Here is a 27287-nt window from a genome sequence, read left to right on the forward strand (position 1 = left end):
TACATGGAATAGAAAGAACCAAATCTAGATGACTTTACTGCAGGTTGTAGAGACAGACAGACTTAAACCAAAAACTTAATCTAGAATTTCAGATGAGTTTGACCTCTTGTGAGGGTGAGACGGAGAATAGGGGTGCATTGATATATAAGGGTTACAGCTTCTTGATTTCCAATTATAATAATTATCCTTTCTAAGGTTTGACCTTATGACCATTCAAAACAAAACAATGAAATCCCTAACCACAATAATGATGCTGTCACCCCCAGAATTTGCAATATATATGTCTATGCTAAAACTGTCAAGTAAATAACCAGTCTGTGTGTAAAGGATATTACAAATTTTCAAACCAGTCTGTTTGTAAAGGATATTAAATTTTTTCAAATGACCTGCACCCTAATGGAAACAGTGTACATCCAAATAAGGGTCACTATCAAGGACCCGATAATTGTCTCATCAGTCTACTGTCGGGTACCCAATATGAATGCACAAAAAGTGTTGTTGTTGAGTCCAGTTTTCTGGTAAAAATAGAAATCAGACTGCCATTTTGAACATACCTCCCATACAGACCTCCTATCTGATTGATACAAATCAGACCTTACAAATACCACTCCATCCTGGTTCACATCGAAGTAGACATTTTGATAATTATTCAGTGGGTCTATCAGGTAGTCAAAAATAGCATTGGGAGTCTGGAAAAAGAAAAGTGTTACATGAAACCTGGTGCCTCACCTGCATTTGTGTGCAAAACTGTCACCTGCATTTCTATACTAATATATCCCACTTTTATTTCACCTGCATTTTTGCACTAATGTATCCCCAATAATTCATGTGCATTTGTGTGCTAATATATCCCCCAATTATTTCACTTGTATTTGTGTTATGTCTCCCCCTTTTATTTCACCTGCATTTGTGTACTAATGTATCCCCATTATTTCACCTGCATTTGTGTTCTAATGCATACCTGTTATTAATCAGTATTTGTGGATGATATAAAAATACAATAATTATTCTAATAGAAGCCCCCCACTTCTAATACCCTTCCCTTTACTCCATTAAAAAAGAAATTCTTATTTCATTGATTCATATATATCCATTATGGTATGTCCACATAATTAAAACAGTACATGAGTAATCCAACCGCCATTAGAAAAATCAAACATCTTAATTTGCAAATGTTCCCAGTCAAACAGTGATGTACAGCATTCAATGACCCCTCCTTAAGCCATTGCACCCTTCTGGGGCATATATTATAATAACTATGGTAAATATCGCAACTCTCTTAACAACTATGGAAAACTTAGTAACAGCCAGAAGTGTGTTATGTCAAACATGCTTTATTCTAATTTTGTTAAGCAATTCCATTGTGCCCCAGTTGAACCAAAAATATACCATCACTATTTAATGACCAATAATGCTGTTACCAGCCAGAAAGAATCATTTATCAATCAACACATTAATCCATAAGCAAATTGCACTGTAGCACTTGCCATATTTCCAGGACAGAAAAATTAATTTTCAAAGAATCCATGAATTTGAAAGTTTCACACATGGTTATCCAATATTTGGAGTGTCTTTTATACACGAGGGTAATTTTACAATCAGTATGAAGGACAACACAAGTATGTAGAAACAGTCTCACCTCCTCCCAAAAAAAGTAGAGCTATATACGATAGTGACGCAAATCACTAATTACCCGTAATAACCCAAGCATGGACACTCATGCTACATAATAACTTTTTGTTATAATAATAGCCTATATTATTACAACAGAGGTGTGGGCCCAGTATCGTTCCATTATTTACAATATAATTTTCTAAATTGGAACTGATGAAAATGAAACATTTCCTTGTAATAAATATTAGCTATTTATTGTTAATTTCATATAACATCCATATATTAAATGTGGTAATACCTCAACAATATGCAATGTTTTATGTTGTTATTTTTTTGGCTCACTCATAAAAACTGTGTACTTCGGATGACACGGTGATGCCACAGTCCTCATAAACATATTTATATTAATGCATTGCATGGAAACATTTCCAGGTTAATTATATTGCATAAGTGATAAGTTCTTTTTTACTTTAAAGGAAATTATTGGGTGAGAAAAAAAATCTACATTGGGTTTTGGACCAAGGCAAGGAGATCCCTGTCGCAGAGTTACATTATATGTCTCTCCCCTCAGCAAGCCTCATGGGAAGACAAATAATGTAGCCCCTTGACTGGGATTTCCTTGTCTTGGTCCAAATCCCAACATAGATTCTATATATCTACTCACCTACATGTGTCCATATCATTGTACAAACATACAGGCTTGCATATATGATCTATACTTACATCCCTACTTAGTGCCACCTTGGCATCATCATCAAAAGCAGTAACTGTAAAGAGAGGACGACCCACAGACCAGCGATCACTGATAAAGACGGAGTACTCTTTCTGTGTGAAGAGTGGTGTGTACTGATTCCTCACAATATTAATTATCACTGTTGTAAATGCATACTTTGTATTTGGAGACAAGTCATAGGCTGACACATTCATCTGTAAAGAAAATCAATGCAGACAAGTTCATTACATGTACTTATGATATAAAGTATGTATTGCAGTCATTGGTTTTTTAGTTTGTGTTTCTACAATTTATGTTTCTGAATTTGTTTTCTATTATCATGCAAATTTTGTATTTCAAGACAAGTCAATCATGATGCATACTTTGTATTTGAAGATAAGTCATTTATATATCATACTCTGCATTATGAGACAAGTCATTTATCATCCAAACTTCGTATTTGGAAACAAATTCATTTATCATCCAAATTTCGTACTTGGAGGAAACTCATTTATCATGCATATGTTACTTTACATTTGGAGACAAGTTAATTGGCATACATACTTTGTATTTTGAAAACAAGTCAAAGGCAGATACACTGAACTGAAATGAAAGTCAGTGCAGACAAGTTCAATATCTACAAGTAAGAGACAAAGTATGCATTGTAGTATTTTAAATTTGTACATTAGCCTGATCTTTTACTGTAATATAGAAAATGAATTGAAATCATCTGTCCATTGACTGACAGTAATTAATGCTGTATGTACCGTAAATGTGTCGGGGACTCCTTCCCTGGTCAGTGGCTGGGCAATGTAGATACCTCCCTGGGATGGACTGACCACAAACTGGGCAAAGCCATTAGCAGGAGTGTAGTTGATGTTACTGATGCTATATCGGACTGTACCACTTCCAGTCTGCAAGCAACAGGGTGTATGTTTTCAGTCACACATTGATATAAGAAGGACATTACAAGTTTTCTTACTCATGAAATTTATCAAAAATGTTGAATGCTTTTAAAATTTTGACAGCTTCCATAAGCAAATTATTAAAATTATTCCATGTCTGACAAATACTTGGTAATGAACAACATTAAACAATATGTTTATGCATGATGAAATACATCTACACCAATGAAAAGAAATTGTTAATGAGGACATCATGTAATGAAGAAAAGCATGAAATTGTTAATTAGGACATCATGTAATGAAGAAAAGCATGAAATGGTTAATGAGGACATCACTTAATAAAGAAAAGCATGAAATGGTTAATGAGACATAATGTAATGAAGAAAAGCATGAAATGGTTAATGAGAACATCATGTAATGAAGAAAAGCATGAAATGGTTAATGAGGACATCATGTAATGAAGAAAAGCATGAAATGGTTAATGAGGACATCATGTAATGAAGAAAAGCATGAAATGGTTAATGAGGACATCATATAATGAAGAAAAGCATGAAATGGTTAATGAGGACATCACTTAATGAAGAAAAGCATGAAATGGTTAATGAGGACATAACATAATGAAGAAAAGCATGAAATGGTTAATGAGACATCATGTAATGAAGAAAAGCATGAAATGGTTAATGAGGACATCACTTAATGAAGAAAAGCATGAAATGGTTAATGAGGACATCATGTAATGAAGAAAAGCATGTAATGGTTAATGAGGACATCACTTAATGAAGAAAAGCATGAAATGGTTAATGAGGACATCACGTAATGAAGAAAAGCATGAAATGGTTAATGAGACATCATGTAATGAAGAAAAGCATGAAATGGTTAATGAGGACATCACTTAATGAAGAAAAGCATGAAATGGTTAATGAGGACATCACGTAATGAAGAAAAGCATGAAATGATTAATGAGGACATCACTTAATGAAGAAAAGCATGAAATGGTTAATGAGAACATCATGTAATGAAGAAAAGCATGAAATGATTAATGAGGACATCATGTAATGAAGAAAAGCATGAAATGGTTAATGAGGACATCATGTAATGAAGAAAAGCATGAAATGATTAATGAGGACATCATGTAATGAAGAAAAGCATGAAATGGTTAATGAGAACATCATGCACCAATGAAAAATATGAAATGGTTCATGAGGATATCACATAATGAAATGTTTGAAATGGTTTAGAGGACATCATAATATGAGGAAAAGTATGAAATAGTTCATAAGGACATCATATAATGAAAAGCAGAAAATGATTCATTAGGACATTGTGATATAATGAACCCTAATATCACTAATATGGAGAATGCTGAGGTAAGCAAATGACTTCCTACTGTTGATAATAACATTTAAAATATTTCTGAACTTGGATAAAATCTGTACATATATAAATCACCATGAAGTTATAGAAATATGTGTACATATCTAAATCACCATGAAGTTATAGAAATATCTGTACATATCTAAATCACCATGAAGTTATAGAAATATCTGTACATATCTAAATCACCATGAAGTTATAGAAATATCTGTACATATCTAAATCACCATGAAGTTATAGAAATATCTGTACATATCTAAATCACCATGAAGCTATAGAAATATGTGTACATATCTAAATCACCATGAAGTTATATAAATATCTGTACATATCTAAATCACCATGAAGTTATAGAAATATGTGTACATATCTAAATCACCATGAAGTTATAGAAATATGTTGTAACTTCCCTAAAGAAATTGCATAAAACTGAAAATGAAGAGAAATTGTTTTCAGAAATATTTACATGTCATGTCAGACACCAAACCTGAGTGTGTTTGTGTGTGCAAGTGTATCTCTGTGTGCATGTGCAGTTCATATGTGTGCAGGTGTATCTCTGTGTGTGTGTGTCTATATATATATATATATATATATATATATATATATATATATATATATATATATATATATATATATATATATATATATATATATATATATATATATATATATATATATATGCAAGTGTAGCTATGTGTGTGTGCAAGTGTGGCTATGTGTGTGTAAGTATAGCTGTGTGCATGTGTGCAAGTGTAACTGTGTGCATCTGTAATTATGTGTGTGCAAGTGTAACAGTGTGTGTGCCAGTGTAATTATGTGTGTGCCAGTGTAACGGCATGTGTGCCAGTGCAATTATGTGTGTGCAAGTGTAGTATGTGAAGTTGTTGTTTTCTCTCACTTTAAAAACAAAATCGAATGTAATATTGGAAATATTGAAGTATGTATTAGAGGACCTCAGGAAAGAATAGTATTTATTGGGTTACTCTAAATAAATAAATAAATACATATGTTTATTATTATTATTATTATTATTATTATTATTGTTGTTGTTGTTCTTTTAACACAGTGTTGCCTCATCCAGAAAAACCTATGTCACATATATTTATATAAACAAAGTTATCTTGTTAACTGCTAATCTGTCACATGGGTTACCCACTCAACAATGGTCAGCACCAGTTATATCCTTAATTCTGATAGTACCTTGACTACAACATACTTGATTTCATCTTGGCTTTCAAACACTTCATGAGTGGGGATCAACCTTGCTATTCTGCCTCTGGGATCAGCCCATATATAGAGGAGTGATCATGCTGGGATCACTCAAGTACAGACCTTGGGATCACCCCAGGTCATTAGAATGGGAACAGCCCAGGGATTATACTGTGATCACCTAAGTACAGACCTCGGAATCATCCAGGTCATTAGAATATTAGCGGGAATAAGGGTGTAGTAAGGCTGGCCTGCTCTGAAGTAGGGATTACACTGGGATCAAACCAGTACAGTACACTTTGGGATTACTTCCATTCATTAGAATAGGAACCACCCAGCACTTAATTAAGGATTATACTGGGATCACCCCAGTACAAACCTTGAGATCACACCAGGTCAGTAGAACATTAGAATACCAGTAAGGTGCATATAATAAGACTGTGGTCAATTTCTTTTTCTTCATGTAAGTAGCACCGCAGCCAAACTTATTTATGTTTGTATGTATGTTGGGGAAGGTTCTAGAGTAACCATTAATGATCTTCATGACTAGGATACTATAGTTAGAGTAACCATTAATGGTCTTCATGACTAGGATACTATAGTTAGAGATAGTGTGTGTGCATGTGATTTAGATTTTTAATGTAGCTTTAAAAATGTTCAGTCCTATTGCTACGATGTCTGCAGATTGACAATTTATAGTGATGTCTAGCACTTGGGCATCATGCCGCAGACATGTAACATCATGTCCCACACAATCACATTATCCTAGAACTAACCTTTTAATGCTAATGCTGAGCGCCAACAGAGGCAGCTGCTAGTACCATTTTTATTAGTCTTTGGTATGACTTGGCTGGGGTTCAAATCCAGACCTCCCACATCCAAGGTGGCACTCAAACCACTGGGCCACCGAAGCGGTCAGTTAGAGATAGATTAATGTACATATTATTTTTATGTAGGTAATCACAAAATATACCAATTTGAAGAGATTTCTGGTCTTGAGTTGTGTATACACTGAAAGGTTATCAATATGTCTGAAAAGGTCAATCAACAGGTCCCTCAGTATACAGCCCCTAATTATATCACTACACAGTATACAGACCTTCAGTTTATCACTACATAGTATGCAGACTCTCATTATATTGCTAAACAGTATGCAGACCCTCATTATATCACTACACAGTATGCAATCCCTCATATCACTACAAAGTATGCAATCCCTCATTATATCACTACAAAGTATGCAATCCCTCATTATATCACTACACAGTATGCAATCCCTCATTATATCACTACAAAGTATTCAATCCCTCATTATATCACTACAAGTCAATAAATAGGTCCCTCAGTATACAACCCCTCATTTTGTTACAACTCTTCAAAAAGTTTATACAAAAATAGATGTAGGTAACAAATACAAAATCCTTGAAATAAAATTGTTGAATTTGTGTACAGACCTATTTCTTTCAAGAACACTACTGCTGGTACTTTATCAAAATACTTCTTAGCTGAGTTCACAAAAAAAATTATGTCACATGGAGGAAATTGATAAACTTGATATGAATGTGTTCCACTGTATGAAGACCATTATAAAGAAGGCAACACTGTATACAATTTTGGGAAATAAAAACTACACAGTGCAAATGGTATAGTATAAGAATAATTCTAGAAAGGAACATGTATGTATGTATGTATGTATGTATGTATGTATGCATGCATGTATGCATGCATGCATGTATGTATGTATGTACATATGTATGTATGCATGCATGTATATTCATGTGCGTGTGTGTCTGTCTGTCTGTCTGTATGTATGTATGTACCTATGGGGCTTAATGGCATGCCAGCACTGTAATGACTATATATTACTGATTCAAAGTTTTATTCTGTAAAGATAACAATTGCATGAAGCCCTAGGAAGCTCAACCCCTGCCAAATAAATGTAAACATGTAGTCCTAAAAATAAAAGATAACTGTAAATATTCTTTAAAAAAGAAGATCAAGATAATAAAAAAAAATCCTTCAAATATAGGTTCAGAATTTGTTAATGGTACAAATTCTTTTAAAGAGTACACAATTTTTTCAGGTGGTATATTATCCACAGGATTCTAAAGTGAGCTGAAAAAAATAATTCTATCTCACTTGACTAAAACTCTGCACTTGACATGAATGTGATTCATTCAACTCTGACATGAATGGGATTCATACAACTCTGCACTTGACATGAATGTGATTTATACAACTCTGACATGAATAGGATTCATACAACTCTGAGCCAAAACTAAGATTAAAACAAAAATATAAACACTGCAAAAGTTTCCAGTGCTAAGAGCTTCCAAACACACTGCTGAGTTTTAGAATAAAATGGCAATAGCTGCTAGAAACTCACATCAGCAGGGTCAGCATCTGTGGCCACAACACGGATAATCTGGGTGGACTGTATGCCTGTGTATTCAGAGATGGTAACGTTGTACAAACTTCTCTCAAACACTGGAGCATTGGGATTATGCAGTATACGAATGGTAACACGAGCGGTGCCTGTCTTTGGAGTAGCATTTGCTGGGGGGGCATCTATTGCCTCAACTATCAACTGCAATTCAGAATACAATTTAACCTAAGCATTAAATTAAAAAACATGATGAATGTTTCAAAGTTTAGAAAAACAATTCTACTTTTACTTATATAACATGCTATGTTAAACTGATATGAAATTTAACAGCAGCAATTAACTTGAAGTCTAACAAAGTAAACAAATGAGCAAATGACTATGATTAGGGGTTCTATATCAAACACTGTTAATGACATTTTAACATTATATCTACAATAAGCATGTAATACCAAAAACTAGACCATGTGATTCTTACAGACTCTGATTTCTAAAATCAGGAATGCAATGTTAGATGGACATTATACTTAGCAAATTATGGTATAGACAAACTTACAGTGAAATATTCTGTGCTGGTACCAGTCAAACTGTTTGACACACTGATAACTCCATTGCCTGGGTTGATCTCAAAATAAGCATCACTTGGAGTACTGGACTGGATTCTGTATGTGATAGTTTGCTGGAAAAAGATTGATTACAACTGTACATACAATAATATAAATGGTAATTGTATTTAGCTACAAAAGGTATTGATATTTAGTTACAAAAGGTAATGGTATTTTGCTACAAAAGGTAATGGTATTTAGTTACAAAAGGTAATGATATTTAGTTACAAAAGGTAATGATATTTAGTTACAAAATGTAATGGTATTTTGCTACAAAAGGTAATGGTATTTAGTTACAAAAGGTAATGCTATTTAGTTACAAAAGGTAATGATATTTAGTAACAAAAGGTAATGGTATTTAGTTACAAAAGGTATTGATGTTTAGTTACAAAAGGTAATGGTATTTTGCTACAAAAGGTAATGGTATTTAGTTACAAAAGGTAATGATATTTAGTTACAAAAGGTAATGATATTTAGTTACAAAAGGTAATGGTATTTAGTTTCAAAAGGTATTGATGTTTAGTTAAAAAAGGTAATGGTATTTTGCTACAAAAGGTAATGGTATTTAGGTACAAAAGGTAATGGTATTTTGCTACAAAAGGTAATGATATTTAGTTACAAAAGGTAATGGCATTCAGTTACAAAAGGTATTGATATTTATTTACAAAAGGTAATGGTATTTAGTTGCAAAAGGTAATGATGTTTAGTTAAAAAATGTAATGGTATTTAGTTACAAAAGGTATTGATATTTAGCTACAAAAGGTAATGTTATTTAGCTATAAAAGGTATTGATATTTAGTTCCTAAAGGTATTGATATTTAGTTACAAAAGGTAATGGTATTAAGTTACAAAAGGTAATGATATTTAGTTCCAAAAGATAATGGTATTTAGTTAGAAAAAGTATTGGTATTTAGTTGCAAAAGGTAATGATGTCACTGTTCATATATCAACAATATGGCCACAGTTCATATATCAACAATATGGCCACAGTTCATATATCAACAATATGGCCACAGTTCATATATCAATAATATGGCCACAGTTCATATATCAACAATATGGCCACAGTTTATATATCAACAATATGGCCACAGTTCATATATCAATAATAAGGCCACAGTTCATATATCAACAATATGGCCACAGTTCATATATCAATAATAAGGCCACAGCTCATATATCAATAATAAGGCCACAGTTCATATATCAACAATATGGCCACAGTTCATATATCAATAATAAGGCCACAGCTCATATATCAATAATAAGGCCACAGTTCATATATCAACAATATGGCCACAGTTCATATATCAATAATAAGGCCACAGCTCATATATCAATAATAAGGCCACAGTTCATATATCAACAATATGGCCACAGTTCATATATCAATAATAAGGCCACAGTTCATATATCAACAATATGGCCACAGTTCATATATCAATAATAAGGCCACAGTTCATATATCAACAATATGGCCACAGTTTATATATCAACAATATGGCCACAGTTCATATATCAACAATATGGCCACAGTTTATATATCAACAATATGGCCACAGTTCATATATCAACAATATGGCCACAGTTCATATATCAACAATATGGCCACAGTTCGTATATCAACAATATGGCCACAGCTCATATATCAATAATAAGGCCACAGTTCATATATCAACAATATGGCCACAGTTCATGTATCAACAATATGGCCACAGCTCATATATCAACAATATGGCCACAGTTCGTATATCAACAATATGGCTACAGTTCATATATCAATAATAAGGCCACAGTTCATATATCAATAGTATGGCCACAGTTCGTATATCAACAATATGGCCACAGCTCATATATCAACAATATGGCCACAGTCCATATATCAACAATATGACCACAGTTCATGTCATCAACAATATAGTCACTGTTCACATCAACAATATGGCCACTGTTCATATCAACAATATGGCCACTGTTCATATCAACAATATGGCCACTATTGAAGTCATCAACAATATGGCCACTATTGAAGTCATCAACTATATGGCCACTGTTCATATCAACAAAATGGCCACAGTTCATTATCAATAATAGAGTCACTGTTCACATCAACAATATGGCCACTGTTCATATCAACAATATGGCCACTATTGAAGTCATCAACAATATGGCCACTATTGAAGTCATCAACTATATGGCCACTGTTCATATCAACAATATGGCCACTGTTCATATCAACAATATGGCCACTGTTCAAGTCATCAACAATATGGCCACTGTTCATATCAACAATATGGCCACTGTTCAAGTCATCAACTATATGGCCACTGTTCACACTGGCAATAAAGGATGATAAAAGAATGCAGTCAATATGAAGTTCATGAGACATAATACATGGTGTGCTGCTACAGGTAACTCTTTTCTGGGGGAACATACTAATATGACTGGATCTTTATGCTGGTTTCTCATGGAATACTTTTTGAGAATGTGCACCACAGCTGCAACAGGAACTATAGCCAGTTTCAGCCATTCATAATTCAGTGTTTATTATTCCATCTTCCAGGACATGTGGACTATAGGAATTAGTATAGTTGTACATGGGGTGTACAACTCAGAAATCCAGTGTTAAGTGGACTTGCCTGTGATATTTTCAACACTGTTTGAGTCCAATATATATTTAATAAAAAGGTTACAAAATTTGTACAGAAAAATATGAACATGTTTTTTTTGAATTATGCTTTACTCCTATATTTTCCTATACAAATGCCCATAACATTACTACAAAACTTTGCATTATTAGCTTAAGGTAGATGGCTTCAGGTCTCCAGAGACAACCCATTTTGCATTAATTAGCTTATATCTTCAAGTCAACTGAAACCATATCTAACATTACATCTTCACTGTCATTATCTACATTTAACTAAACCAGAAGAAGATCTCATTAAAGCATGGTTTCAGGTGTTCAGACATAAATTTGGAAGTCCCATGCATTAAGATGGCACTAAAGGATGTTGCCATTTTCTTTAAAATGTGTTAGTGTCTGTCTCAGTGATTTACTTTGAAAACACTGAAGACTGCTACAGCAATCTGTTTACACTAAGGGACAGCAAGTTATTTAAAGAACTCACATACCATCAGAATCAAGACTGCTACAGCAATCTGTTTACACTAAGGGACAGCAAGTTATTTAAAGAACTCACATACCATCAGAATCTAGTCAACAGAGGACTCCATAGGATCAGAAACACCAAGTAGATTTTACTTCAAGTTTGTGATAGTTGACAGATTGAAATTTAACCTGACAGAACTCTTCAAATACTGTTTGCTTTCAATGGCTTTGTTTTATTGCATAATACTTAATTGCTGTGTGCAATCTTCAGCACTGTAGTGGAATTAAACTTGTTTGCTTCTCCATGCATGCAAAAAGATGTCAGTATGATCTTGTATTCATATATAAGCATATATTCCAAGTGTTCACAATGAATGGCCTAAGAACTTTCATAATCAACTAATTAGCAATGAATACTTAATAACTTGCCTAATCAACTAATTAGCAATGGATAAACTAATAAATTGCCTAATCAACTAATTAGCAATGAATACTTAATAACTTGCCTAATCAACTAATTAGCAATGGATAAACTAATAAATTGCCTAATCAACTAATTAGCAATGAATACTTAATAACTTGCCTAATCAACTAATTAACAATGAATAGCCTAACTTGCCAGTAGCTTCCCGTGTTTACATGGTTCTTACCAGGGATTTCCCAGGTTCTTCCTCCATACTGGCTACCATATATAGCCTTTCTTGCAAGGAGAAATGTCATTACTAGTAATTACTGAAGGAACAACAACACATATATTTAGTCTTAGGTAGATAGAAAAAAGCAGTATATAATAAAAAGGTTACAACATTTGTATAGAAAAATATGAACATAATTTTTCTGAATTATACTGTACTCCTATATTTTCCTATACAAATGCAATAGCCTATAACATTATTACAAAATAAAATCATTCCTATCATACACAGTAATCATATTAGACAAATAGCAATTGTTACTTTTCTAATTCTTGAAAAAAAAACACAGGCCTTTCACGTTTTGTTTAAAAAGCATGGAGAAAATAATGAGAATGGTTGGTATTCTTACCAAATCAGCATCTGTAGCATTTACTTTGAGGACCAGGGCACCAATAGGCAGGAATTCAGATATTGTTGTCTCATATGCAGCCGGATTAAAGACTGGTCTGTTCTTGTTTCGAATTATATTGACTGTTATTCTGACACTTGCCGATCGACTCGGGACTCCATTGTCTGCAGCGACCACTGTTACCTACAAAACCATGATGATGTTTTCATGAAAGTACTTTGCACATGTTCACATTAAAACAATTTAAAGTATGATTATTAATTATCTGATGCCATATACACAGAAGTAATAAATGTAAACAATACTAAATTTTAAAGAGTGTGACATAATTACCAGAAGATATTTCTAAATTAGACTTATTGTATTATTATTATTATAAGTTTAAGTGTTTGTGGTGGGCAAGAAAAAGAATTTGCCAACATGAGAGGGCAGATCAGACAGCCTACCTGCTGGAAGGAAATGAACCTGTCTGGTGTAAATTTCATTTTAATACATTGCATTTGCCTATCTTGCCAATACATAAATGTGGGACAGTTTATAGGTTTTTTCTTGTCACAGTACAAACACATCAAGTAATTTAATTCTTTTCATCTCAAATTGTTTTGCAAAGTTAAATTTATACAGGTGTCAGAATCATTATAAAGTAATTATAAAGGAAATTGGTAAAGGAGGAATGTAACCAAAGCTTTATGCATCTCTATAGTGTGTTTAACTTTTATCCATGATTGTAGATTGTAATGATCAATTTGTAAATAACACAAACATAGCTAAATTCTGTCCATGATTGTAGATTATATTTTAAGATAAGACTCATTTGAAAGTAACATGTTTACTTAGATGTGAGTTGGTTTTTCCCTTTCAAAAACCATGGTCTACTGGATGTTTGTCAGAGTACAAACACATCAAGTAATTTAATTCTTTTCATCTCAAATTGTTTTGCAAAGTTAAATTTATACAGGTGTCAGAATCATTATAAAGTAATTATAAAGGAAATTGGTAAAGGAGGAATGTAACCAAAGCTTTATGCATCTCTATAGTGTGTTTAACTTTTATCCATGATTGTAGATTGTAATGATCAATTTGTAAATAACACAAACATAGCTAAATTCTGTCCATGATTGTAGATTATATTTTAAGATAAGACTCATTTGAAAGTAACATGTTTACTTAGATGTGAGTTGGTTTTTCCCTTTCAAAAACCATGGTCTACTGGATGTTTGTCAGACTATTTGCTAAAATAATTTGGTTAAACAGATCTGACCTTGTTTAAAAATTTGTTTAAAGGTTGGGGTCATTTTTCATTAAAATGATTGAGTTTTTCAGGAAAGGTTATTGTGATATTGATCAAGTGGGGATGTATATAAGGTTGTTTACATCAAACGTATTCTTATTTTAACATTTGTCTAGTTGAATCACTTTTAATTGTGTTCAGTTATAATGTGAGAGGATTTATCTACTGCATTTAAATTATTTATTGGAATCACAAAGTGCTCATTGACTTTAAACTAAATCACTATTTTGGAATTATTGTGGATTCATTCAAAGACATTCTGGATTATATCATTGTGATACATCAAGACTGTTGGCATATCAGCTCATCCAAGACTATTGACACAAAGCACATACTACTCTGGAATTTATTTAGAATTATTTGACTTAAATTGTTGATTTTATGAAATGAGTAGGTTTTGTTTTTTATGTTATTTATTTTAAGACCATATAGCTGTAGCAAAAAACATCTTAGAATTAATTGCTCTTATCATAAAACACATCAACATTATAGAACCTTCATTTTTACATAAACATGCATGTCATTAGCGGCATGCATGCATGTATGCAAATACATAGGTAGGTAAGCAGGTAGGTAGGTAGGTAGGTAGGTAGGTAAGCAGGTATGATGGTAAGCAGGTATGTAGGTAGGTAAGCAGGTAGGTATGTAGGTAGATAAGTGAACTTTGATTCGTATCTGGATCATTATCCTCCATTAACTCATTCAGCCCTGATCCCGTCTGTAGGCATGAACTGGTTTCTGCATTCATTGGCTGATCCTGCCTGTAGTCGTGAATTGTTTACTGCATTCAATGGCCAATCCCATCTCCAGGCATGATGAATGTGTGTTAGATACAACATCTCTGATTGGTTTGAAATGGGTTTATTCCAAGAACAAAACAACTACTAAATCAAATCAGAAATGATTTTACTTTCATTTGTGGAAATTTGAATTGTTCAGAAGCCAAGGGTTACTGTTTGAGAGCAGTTTCACTACACGTGTTCTGTTCATGAACAATCGTAAATGATGGCGGACGTAAGAGTGATTTTTGATGAGAGCAAAAATGAGGAGTTTCTCGGGTTTGATCTTGAAAATATTGAGCAAGCTGAGGAAAGATATGTTCAGCAGTTGGATATTTTGAGATTTAGATTCGGACATAGAATTTCTGAGATTGAATCACCTGAAGATGAGGATGTTGACAGCGATGATGATAAAGTTCTTGCGGATAAATGTTGCACATCATTTTGTAAATTCTGTATAAATAAGTTGTGAAAGACTTGGATAAATAGGAAGAAAAAAATACATCACTTTGTAGACAAATTCATTTGGAATAAATGGTGAAAAATTCGTGGATTTTAATTGGATATAAGAAGAGAAATTAAGGTAAGAGTGAATGCACGTGCACGATATTTTCAAAATTTTTCAAACAGGTAAAAACTCTCTGGGGCACAAAGCAGCTAGACACAGCTTAGTGCTTCTGGGGCAAGGCAGCAGAGATACTGATAACAGTGCTGGGGCTGAATGAGTTAAAGTGAACTTCGATTTGTATCTGGATCATTATCCTCCATTAACTCATTGGGCACTGATCCCGTCTGTATCTGGATCATTATCCTCCATTAACTCATTGGGCACTGATCCCGTCTGTATCTGGATCATTATCCTCCATTAACTCATTGGGCACTGATCCCGTCTGTATCTGGATCATTATCCTCCATTAACTCATTGGGCACTGATCCCATCTGTATCTGGATCATTATCCTCCATTAACTCATTGGGCACTGATCCCGTCTGTATCTGGATCATTATCCTCCATTAACTCATTGGGCACTGATCCCATCTGTATCTGGATCATTATCCTCCATTAACTCATTGGGCGCTGATCCCGTCTGCATCTGGATCATTATCCTCCATTAACTCATTGGGCACTGATCCCGTCTGCATCTGGATCATTATCCTCCATTAACTCATTGGGCACTGATCCCGTCTGTATCTGGATCATTATCCTCCATTCAAGTGCAAGCAGCAGTGACACATTAAGACAAAACTTTCAATGTCATAGTCTGATGAGCATGTTGCTGCTCACAAGCCTCTTGCTGGCTGGCAAATGTTTTTTGTTTTTCATTCAAACATTCTTGTTCAAAATCCAACAGGTCTTCATTTGTCAACTCCTCAGTGTAGGATTCCAAAAGCTGCTTGATGTCAATCAATTGTAATGTCCCTTTGCCAGTCTGACTTTGTTTGCGGTGTTTATACAAGCCTTATTTGCAAATGCAATGATGTCTTCAATATCTAAGCCATCAGAAGAATGATACAATTGAGGACAAAGTTTTTCCAAATGCTATTCATGCCATGTAATGAAATTGCCTGCCATGACATTTTTACAAACTGCCAGGCATCCTTGATGTTAAATGCCTTCCAGTAATCTTTCACTGTGATGTTCCATTCATTTGTTTGCTTTACCAAATCATTTAAAACTGACCACAGATAATATGATTTGAAAGCCTTTATGACACCCTGATCCATTGCTTGCAAAAGGGATGTGGTATTTGTTGGCAAGTCTATGACTTTAATGTTGTCAGAATAGACTTCAATAGTTCTAGGATGGCTGGGGGGCATTGTCTAAAGGTAATAAGATTTTGAATGGAATGCCTTCTCTCTGGCAATAGTTTTTCAACTCACAATGCAGGTCCATCTCAAAGTATTGCTTGAATACTGCACTGGTCATCCAACCTTTCTTATTAGCAGTAGATGGGCAATTCCGATCATTCATACCCCTTCAAGGTCCTGGGATTTTCAGAAGGACAAATGAAGAGAGGCTTCAAATTGCAATCAACTTGTGCACTGCCTCCCAGGATAAGTGTTAAGTGGTCTTTAGCATCTTTAGAAGTGGGCACAGTCTTTTCTTCCACCAAAATGTAGTCAGGCATTTTCTTCCCGTATAGTCCGGCTTTGTTGACATTAAAAATCTGCTTTGCTGAGTAATCACCGCTTTCAATCATTTTCTGTAGTCTGGTGGGAAAACCTCAGATGATGCAACTTCACCACTTGTAACATTTTCAAAACCAAAACACTGACAATATTGAAAGCCCAATACAAGAGAAAGGTTTAACAGAAGAATGGTGTATTTGGCATGCATGAGATATAAATAACAATGAATCCAACAAAATTCTATTCTTACCATGTTACCTTTCTACTCTGTGCTCTTGCATAGTTTTTGGGGGTGTGGGTTAAAGACTAAATTATGCATAACAGTGGCATTAAAACAAAATGCACACCCTTCAAAAATTTGGCCTTTATTTTTCCTTAAACAGGCTTTAAATTAGAAATGGATTTTACAATGCCATTGCAGATATGCTGGACACTTGTTATGTTTGACTTGATCAGAAGTGAGTCAGAGTTGTCAGTACAATGTTAGCAGTTAAAAATAGGGTCAATATATGAGCAAAAGTGAGTTATCTAGGGTCAATTCATGAGCAAATGTGAGTTATTTATGATCAGTACATGAGCAAATGTTGAGTTATTTAGAGTTAATACATGAACAAATCTGTTATTTAGGGTCAATACATGAGCAAATGCAAGTTATTTAGGGTCAATACATGAGCAAATGTGAGCTATTTACGATCAATACATGAGCAAATGTGAGTTATTTAGGGTCAATACATGAGCAAATGTGAGTTATTAAACAGAGCATATTGAAGATATCATGACATTAAGATATTCATTTACGGTTATGTACTTACCACATATCTATCAGGCTGCTGTGTATCACTACTGAGTTGTTTCAGGATGCTGAGTTCTCCAGCAATCGGATTGACATAGACATACTCTATGGCCTGAGCAGGAATGCCATCACTAGCTCTAATACTGTACAGTATTGCACCATTTCGACCCTGAAACACAATCACACACTGGCATAAATAGGAAAAGAGACAGATGGAAAAATAAAAAAGTGTATGTGTACGAAGTGCAAAAAGGTTTTATGATGAATTGCATCATTCATTGTCAATCTATTATCTTTGTATTGTTCATTGTAAATCTATGGATTTTGTATAGTTCATTGTGAATCCACTGATTTTGTATAGTTTATTGTAAATCTATGGATTTTGTACAGTCATTGTAACATTTTTTATAGTTCTTTGTAAATCTATGGATTTTTGTATAGTTTATTGTAAATCTGTTGATTTTGTACAGTTCATTGTAAATCTTTTCATTTGTTATATTTCATTGTAAATCCATTACTTTTGTTCAGTTGATTGTAAACCTATTGAGTTTTGTATAGTTCATTGTAAATCTACTGATCTTTTATGCTTCATTGAAAATCTATGGATTTTGTATAGTTTGTGGGAAATGCATATTTCATTGTATATCTACAGATTTTGTATAGTTTATTGTAACTCTTTTGATTTTGTATAGTTCCTTATAAATCCATTGATTTTGTATAGTATTTGGGAAATCTATTTATTTTTTATAATTCATATTAAATGAACTGATTTTTTAATAGTTTATTCAAAGCCTAAAGATTTTGTAAAGTTCATTGTAAATCTTTTATAGCTCATGGTAAAATTGTCAATTTTTATGTAGAATGTACACAGAAATACATGTACAGAGATCAGTCTTAAAAATGCTCATAAATATACATGTATACAGGTCAGTCATGAGACTGTACACAAATATACATGTATATAGGTCAGTTATAAGACTACATAAATATACATGTATATAGGTCAGTCATAAGACTGTACATACATATACATGTATATAGGTCAGTCATAAGACTGTACATAAATATACATGTATACAGGTCAGCCATAAGACTGTACATAAATATACATGTATACAGGTCAGCCATAAGACTGTACATAAATATACATGTATACAGGTCAGCCATAAGACTGTACATAAATATACATGTATATATGTCAGTCAGCTAAATGTTTCTTATTTATCAACAGCTGTTCGTCAAGGAAAGTCCAATTTTGTATCATTTGACCTTATGCCCTTCATTAGTGCCAAGTTAGTCAGTAAGACATTTTTGTGCAGCTCTGTGGCACACTTATTTCAGCCAGTCTCAAGTCATCTGTAATATTTATTTTCTCAAGTGGATTCGGTCTTTAATAGGTAATATTTTTAACTTACCATCAAAATTTCCTTGCTTTATTTCTGGATTGATATTAGCCCAAATGCTCTTTTTTGAAGATGTGTCAGCTTTGCTATGCTTTTATCATTTGAATTACCCCATACTGTATTACAGTAGTCTAAATAGGCTTGTATGTAACTGTTATAAAATAGTTTTCTGTGCCTTTCAGGGAGAAAATGTCTTATCCTACTTGAATTGACTTTTTTTTACTGACATGTTTGATATGTATGTTCAGTTCATGATAGGTTATTATCTACCAAAACACCAAGTAGTCTATGATGAAAGATTATTTGCAAATTGTTATCCTTCCATGTCAGACATAGTTCATCACTATCAAGATTTTTCCTTTTTTAAAGTGTTGTGATAAGTAATATTTTAGTTTTACCAGTATTTACCACCATGCCATTGCATGTGCACCAGTTGTCCAGTTTGTTTAGGGCAACCTGTGACCTCCTGCATCTGAGGCGGATGATATAACCACTAGGCCACCAGAGCAGTTGCAAACAAATGTATTACCTTCAAAATATTAAGACCACAGAGTGCAAATATATGCATCACCATTTCAATATTAGCACTTCAGACAGTGCAAGTACATGTACTTGCTTTACTAATTATATATTAAGATCACAGAGTGCAATTAAGTGCAGTACTACTTACACATTAAGACCACATAATGCAAGTAAGTGCAATACTACTGTATATACTTGCGTATAAGCTGAATAATTTGGGAAAATATAAAGGCCTGTAAGAAGGGAGGTCAGCTTATCTGCAGGCCAATGTCTAAACATGACAGTTTTGAGGTCTTTTTGTTGACTACAGTAATGTCTGTAAATCATGGGACACGAACAAATAATTTTTCCATGTCCTAAGACATAGGCATGTAAAGAAAATAACTTTCGGTGACCCGACAATTATTAAACTGTTATAAAGTACTATGATTGATTTTGTTATTATTTTGCATGTGCATATTTTCTGATTTCTCCAATAGGAAATTAAATAATGGTAAATACAGACTTCATGGGCTGGTTGAGTTGAACTGGGAGACCAGGCTGAACTATAATGTTCATCACTGTGTAAATTGGTACAGAGAGGTACAAACTATAGAAAACACTCAACTAATTGTGTGCCACTGCAAGCTTATTACTTATTTATATATTCATTTTGGGGGGGACACTATTTTTTTCTACAAAATCTGAAATTAAAAGTCATGTTTTTATTCAGTTTTGACATTCTTGTATTCACTCAGTGCTGCTCCATTTAAACATTTGGTACCAAGGACTGTTTCATTTCAACATGCATGGTACCAAGGACTGTTTCATTTCAACATGCATGGTACCCAGGGCTGTTTCATTTCAACATGCATGGTGCCCAGGGCTGTTTCATTTCAACATGCATGGTACCCTGGGCTGTTTCATTTCAACTTGCATGTTACCTAGGGCTGTTCCAATTAAACATGCATGGTACCTAGGGATGTTTCATTTCAACATGCATGGTACCTAGGACTGTTTCATTTCAACATGCATAGCATGCAGTGAAGGCAGATTTTAGAAAGTATATCCTAGGGTTTTCTGGTTACTTAAAGATTTCATGTGAAAACGATACAGAATTTTAAGTTGCATCCACGTTGAAAGCACCTTCCCTCTGTCCCAAGTATGTTTAACTGTAATAGTCCTCAGATAAATTAAAAAAGTTTTTAGAGGGCTTTTCCAGCAAATTCAAGAACATTTCAAGAATAAAACCAGCTTTTTTCTATATTCAATGAGTTTTCATGGCAAGACCTCATATTCAAGGATTATTAAGGTTGCATGGACCATGCTCTCAATAGCTGCCAACTATATGATACAGAACTGAATAGAAATTCTAGTGAAAACAAGAGAAAGGGAAATACTTTTTTTTCTAAGATGTTTGAAAAGCCCAGTTTTAAGTTTACAAAAACTATTATTACCATATCTGCATCCGTTGCTGTAACTCTTCCAAACACTGCTGCCACTATCTGATTTTCAGGTAGAGTGAAAACTAGGTCACCGTGACTGAAGACTGGGTCTGCCTCATTACGCAAAACAATAACTCGTACTGTTGTGGTGCCATACTGATCGACGAAGGCTTGTCGATAAGCACGCACAGTAATCTAGAAATAATAAAGTATATCCATGTATATGTTATATCAAAGAATAAACACATAACCAATCTCCTTTTACCGTATAATAGACTCCAGGTGATAGGTTAAAAACAGGTCAGTTAAGCATTATGTCAGACCTATAGTATTCAACTACCATGATGATGTAAAAGTCTATACACAAATACTAAGCAATCTGGATTATAAGCACATATATAAAGTCAACATTTACTAAACATAAATACACTTAGGTCATCAAGAATTTCTATACAATAATTAATTATACATTAGATGTGACCTTTTGGTGTCTGTTCTGTTCCTGAGTAATAATTAGTGTGATTATCTACTTATCTCGATCTTTTTAGTTTCTTTCATATTTGCTATCATTAATAAAACATCTTAATGGTATACCTACATTGTACAAATACCTCCATTCTGATGTGAAGAACTACATGCTCACAAAAATACTTGCCATTTACAAATACCTACATTCTGATACAAATACCAACATTCTAATACAAATACCTATATTCTGATACAAATACCTATATTCTAATACAAGTACCTATATTCTAATACAAATACCTATATTCTAATACAAATACCTATATTCTAATACAAATACCTACATTCTGATACAAATACCAATATTCTGATACAAATACCTATGTTTTGATACAAATACCAACATTCTAATACAAATACCTATATTCTAATACAAATACCTATATTCTAATACAAATACCAACATTCTAATACAAATACCTATATTCTAATACAAATACCTATATTCTAATACAAATACCTATATTCTAATACAAATACCTACATTCTAATACAAATACCTACATTCTAATACAAATACCTATATTCTAATACAAATACCTACATTCTGATACAAATACCAATATTCTGATACAAATACCTATGTTTTGATACAAATACCAACATTCTAATACAAATACCTACATTCTGATAGAAATACCTACATTTTGATACAAATACCAATATTCTAATACAAATACCTACATTCTGATACAAATACCAATATTCTGATACAAATACCTATGTTTTGATACAAATACCAACATTCTAATACAAATACCTACATTCTGATAGAAATACCTACATTTTGATACAAATACCAACATTCTAATACAAATACCAACATTCTAATACAAATACCTACCTTCTGATACAAATACTTACCATTTACAAATACCTACATTCTGATACAAATACCACCATTCTTAAACATATCACTAATGATACATGGATATTACAAATAACTGTATGCAGACAGTACTAATTTAAACAATGACTTTACATAGATATTACAAATAACTATATGCAGACAGTGCTAATTAAAACAATGACTTTACATAGATATTATCATAATTTTACACTATCTAAAGTACCTTAGAACCTGTCTTGAAAGACCACCCCATCTGCCAACAGTAAGTGGTCTTGCAAGTCAGGTGGTCTTTCATGAAATGTCATAATATTATATGATCAATAATCTGGTCTCTCAGGACAGATGGTCACTCAAGTCAGTAGTCTTTCAAGATAGGTTTTACCATATATATTACAATATAGGAGTGTGCATATGCAATAACACACACACACACACACACACACACACACACACACACACATATGTGTGTGTGTGTGTGTGTATATATATATATATATATATATATATATATATATATATATATATATATATATATACACACACACATATGGGTCACAGTTCTATAACTGATAATCTATTTCAAATTATCAAGTTTTTGATACTGTATATGAAAAAAGTTTTGATGAAAATTGTTTTAAAAATATTCAAGATATGGATCAAATGAATGTGCACACAACTTTGTGTTGTTGCCACCAAACAGTTAATATATGACAATATCCTCCACAATAGTGATTGACAATGTAATGGACATAAGACATTTTCAAAGCATCTGAGCAACTTATGTGACTGGGTAAGTCATTTACTACCAGATTAAAACATAGGAAGTATAATTTAGTTACCAGCCACTTTATGACAAAAATTACACATCATGTAGATGCAGTTATTTACCAAGAGTTAACGACAATATAGATAACAATGTTATTAGAACTTACAGCAATTGTGTCAAAAAGTGATTAAAAGTAAAAAAATTATTGAACTGAAAATCATATACAGAATATAATTAAGTACAGTATATAACTAGGTATAGTATATATTCAGGTACTGTATTATAATTATGTACAGTATATAACTAGGTTTAGTGTATATTCAGGTACTGTATTATAATTAAGTACAGAATATAACTATGTACAATATATTCAGGTACTATATTATAATTATGTACAGTATATAACTAGGTATAGTATATATTCAGGTACTGTATTATAATTATGTACAGTATATAACTATGTACAATATATTCAGGTACTGTATTATAATTAAGTACAGAATATAACTATGTACAATATATTCAGGTACTATATTATAATTATGTACAGTATATAACTAGGTATAGTATATATTCAGGTACTGTATTATAATTATGTACAGTATATAACTATGTACAATATATTCAGGTACTGTATTATAATTAAGTACAGAATATAACTATGTACAATATATTCAGGTACTGTATTATAATTATGTACAGTATATAACTAGGTATAGTATATATTCAGGTACTGTATTATAATTAAGTACAGTATATAACTATGTACAATATATTCAGGTACTGTATTATAATTATGTACAGTATATAACTAGGTATAGTATATATTCAGGTACTGTATTATAATTAAGTACAGAATATAACTATGTACAATATATTCAGGTACTGTATTATAATTATGTACAGTATATAACTATGTACAATATATTCAGGTACTGTATTATAATTATGTACAGTATATAACTATGTACAATATATTCAGGTACTATATTATAATTAAGTACAGTATATAACTATGTACAATATATTCAGGTACTGTATTATAATTATGTACAGTATATAACTAGGTATAGTATATATTCAGGTACTGTATTATAATTAAGTACAGTATATAACTATGTACAATATATTCAGGTACTGTATTATAATTATGTACAGTATATAACTATGTACAATATATTCAGGTACTGTATTATAATTATGTACAGTATATAACTATGTACAATATATTCAGGTACTGTATTATAATTAAGTACAGTATATAACTATGTACAATATATTCAGGTACTGTATTATAATTAAGTACAGTATATAACTATGTACAATATATTCAGGTACTGTATTATAATTATGTACAGTATATAACTAGGTATAGTATATATTCAGGTACTGTATTATAATTAGGTACAGTATATATTCTGGTACTGTATTATAATTTGATGTTGGTTAAAATATTTCTGCATAGAACATAAAGAATAAGATGATAAATTTTGTAATGAGATTTATTTAATTAATACAAAATTCCTGCTTTATTACATTTCTCAATCTTTTAATCTATTGCATCACACCATAACATATAAATTTGGAAGTACTTACCACAAATGAACTATCATTCTGATTCAAAAGAAGGGATTCAGCCAGTGTGATAAGACCAGTGTCTCTGTTAATGTCAAATTTGTTAATTGCCAAACCTTCACCCACAATACTGTACAGCAAGACACTCTGAAAAAGTCAAACAAACTAAGCATTATAAATTTGCATATTCATTCCAGTGACACTAATGTAGTTAAATACATATTTTTATGAACAGGAAAGTCTCTGTGAAAGAGATAACAAAAGAAACCTTTCTTCCTAAATGTTTCAAGAACCCATATAACCATGGCATGAAAAACAATTATGGCAGGGAGACCTATAGAATTATTACGGCATAAATATAAATAGGGCAGGGAGACCTACATAATTATTATGGCATAAATACAGTTATGGTAGGGAGACCTATATAATTGTTATGGCATGAATACAATTATGGTAGGGAGACCTATATAATTGTTATGGCATGAATACAATTATGACAGAAAGACTATAGAATCATTATGGCTTGAATACAACTATGGCATGAAGACTATATAATTATTATGGCATAAATACAATTATGGCAGGGAGACCTATATAATTATTATGGCATAAATACAAATAGGGCAGGGAGACCTATATAATTATTATGGTATAAATACAATTATGGTAGGGAGACCTATATAATTGTTATGGCATGAAAACAATTATGACAGAAAGACTATAGAATTATTATGGCATAAATACAATTAGGGCAGGGAGACCTATATAATTATTATGGCATAAATACAATTAGGGCAAGGAGACCTATATAATTATTATGGCATAAATACAATTAGGGCTGGGAGACCTATATAATTATTATGACATGAATACAATCATGGCATGGAGACCTGTAGAATCATTATGGAATAAATTGTTTGCACCAACAATTATTGTAGGGAGACCTATAGAATCATTATGGCATGAATACAATTATTGCAGGGAGACTATAAAATCATTATAGCATAAATTATTTATGGCAGGGAGACCTATAGAATCATTATGGCATTTTTTTTTTGGCACCAATAATCATAGAAGGAAGACCTATGGTCAACTTGCAAAACTTGGTAATTACTCTTATAACTTTAACAATAGATCAAAATAATTTGACACTACCTACTGTAACAGCTTTAACAGATCAAAAGCATTGATACTACCTACAGTAACAACTTAATTAGGTCAAAATATTTATTTAACACTACCTACTATAACAATTTTAATAGATCAAAACAATTTGACACTTCCTACAGTAACAATTTTAATAGATCAAAACAATTTGACACTTTCTACAGTAACAATTTTAATAGATCAAAACAATTTGACACTTCCTACTGTAACAAATTTAATAGATCAAAATAATTTGACACTACCTACTATAACAATTTTAATAGATCAAAACAATTTGACACTTCCTACTGTAACAATTTTAATAGATCAAAACAATTTGACACTACCTACAGTAACAAATTTAATAGATCAAACCAATTTGACACTTCCTACTGTAACAATTTTAATAGATGACAAACATTTTACACTACCTACAGTAACAACTTTAATAGATGACAAACATTTTACACTACCTACAGTAACAAATATAATAGATCAAAACAATTTGACACTTCCTACAGTAACAACTTTAATAGATGACAAACATTTTACACTACCTACAGTAACAACTTTAATAGATGACAAACATTTTACACTACCTACAGTAACAAATATAATAGATCAAAACAATTTGACACTTCCTACTGTAACAAATTTAATAGATCAAAACAATTTGACACTACCTACAGTAACAAATTTAATAGATCAAAACAATTTGACACTTCCTACAGTAACAATTTTAATAGATCAAAACAATTTGACATTTCCTACTGTAACAATTTTAATGTAAAATCAGAATAGTGAGACACTACCTATAGTTCCCATTACTAATTTTGGTCTTTAAATATTTCACATAAAAGGTATCAAAAGACATGTACAGGGAAACCTTGCTACAACGTGATAGTTGGCATATAAATGACAACAAACTTATGTAGTTTTAATGTTATGTACTAAAAACTGATGAAGAAATCAGGAATAATTACAATTTTGATAAATGCATATGTATGTGAGAAATAAACAAAATGTCAATCAGACACATAGTAATGTAACAATTGGGGTCAAGATAGCTCTATGTAACAATTGGGGTCAAGATAGCTCCTTGCTTGATAAAAATTATCACTGCTTTG

The 27287-nt window shown here is 32.4% G+C and overlaps 1 protein-coding gene across 1 annotated transcript in view; it reads right to left on the reverse strand.

Annotated features, from left to right (window-relative positions):
* The window catches only part of LOC149802467 (uncharacterized), a 512180-nt gene that overhangs the window by 54077 nt on the left and 430816 nt on the right, over positions 1–27287 (reverse strand). The window contains exons 103-111 of the mRNA XM_089951513.1: positions 25036–25161; positions 21308–21490; positions 17966–18115; positions 12956–13138; positions 8754–8876; positions 8201–8401; positions 3094–3240; positions 2338–2541; positions 555–689 (exon numbers count right to left, since the gene is read on the reverse strand). Of these exons, the coding sequence (XP_089807639.1) occupies positions 555–689; positions 2338–2541; positions 3094–3240; positions 8201–8401; positions 8754–8876; positions 12956–13138; positions 17966–18115; positions 21308–21490; positions 25036–25161 (1452 nt within the window). The remainder of the gene's footprint in view (positions 1–554; positions 690–2337; positions 2542–3093; positions 3241–8200; positions 8402–8753; positions 8877–12955; positions 13139–17965; positions 18116–21307; positions 21491–25035; positions 25162–27287) is intronic.

Source organism: Sinohyriopsis cumingii, chromosome 3, assembly GCF_028554795.1.
Source record: "Sinohyriopsis cumingii isolate HCF-2022 chromosome 3, ASM2855479v2, whole genome shotgun sequence".
In the NCBI taxonomy this organism is placed as follows: domain Eukaryota; kingdom Metazoa; phylum Mollusca; class Bivalvia; order Unionida; family Unionidae; genus Sinohyriopsis; species Sinohyriopsis cumingii.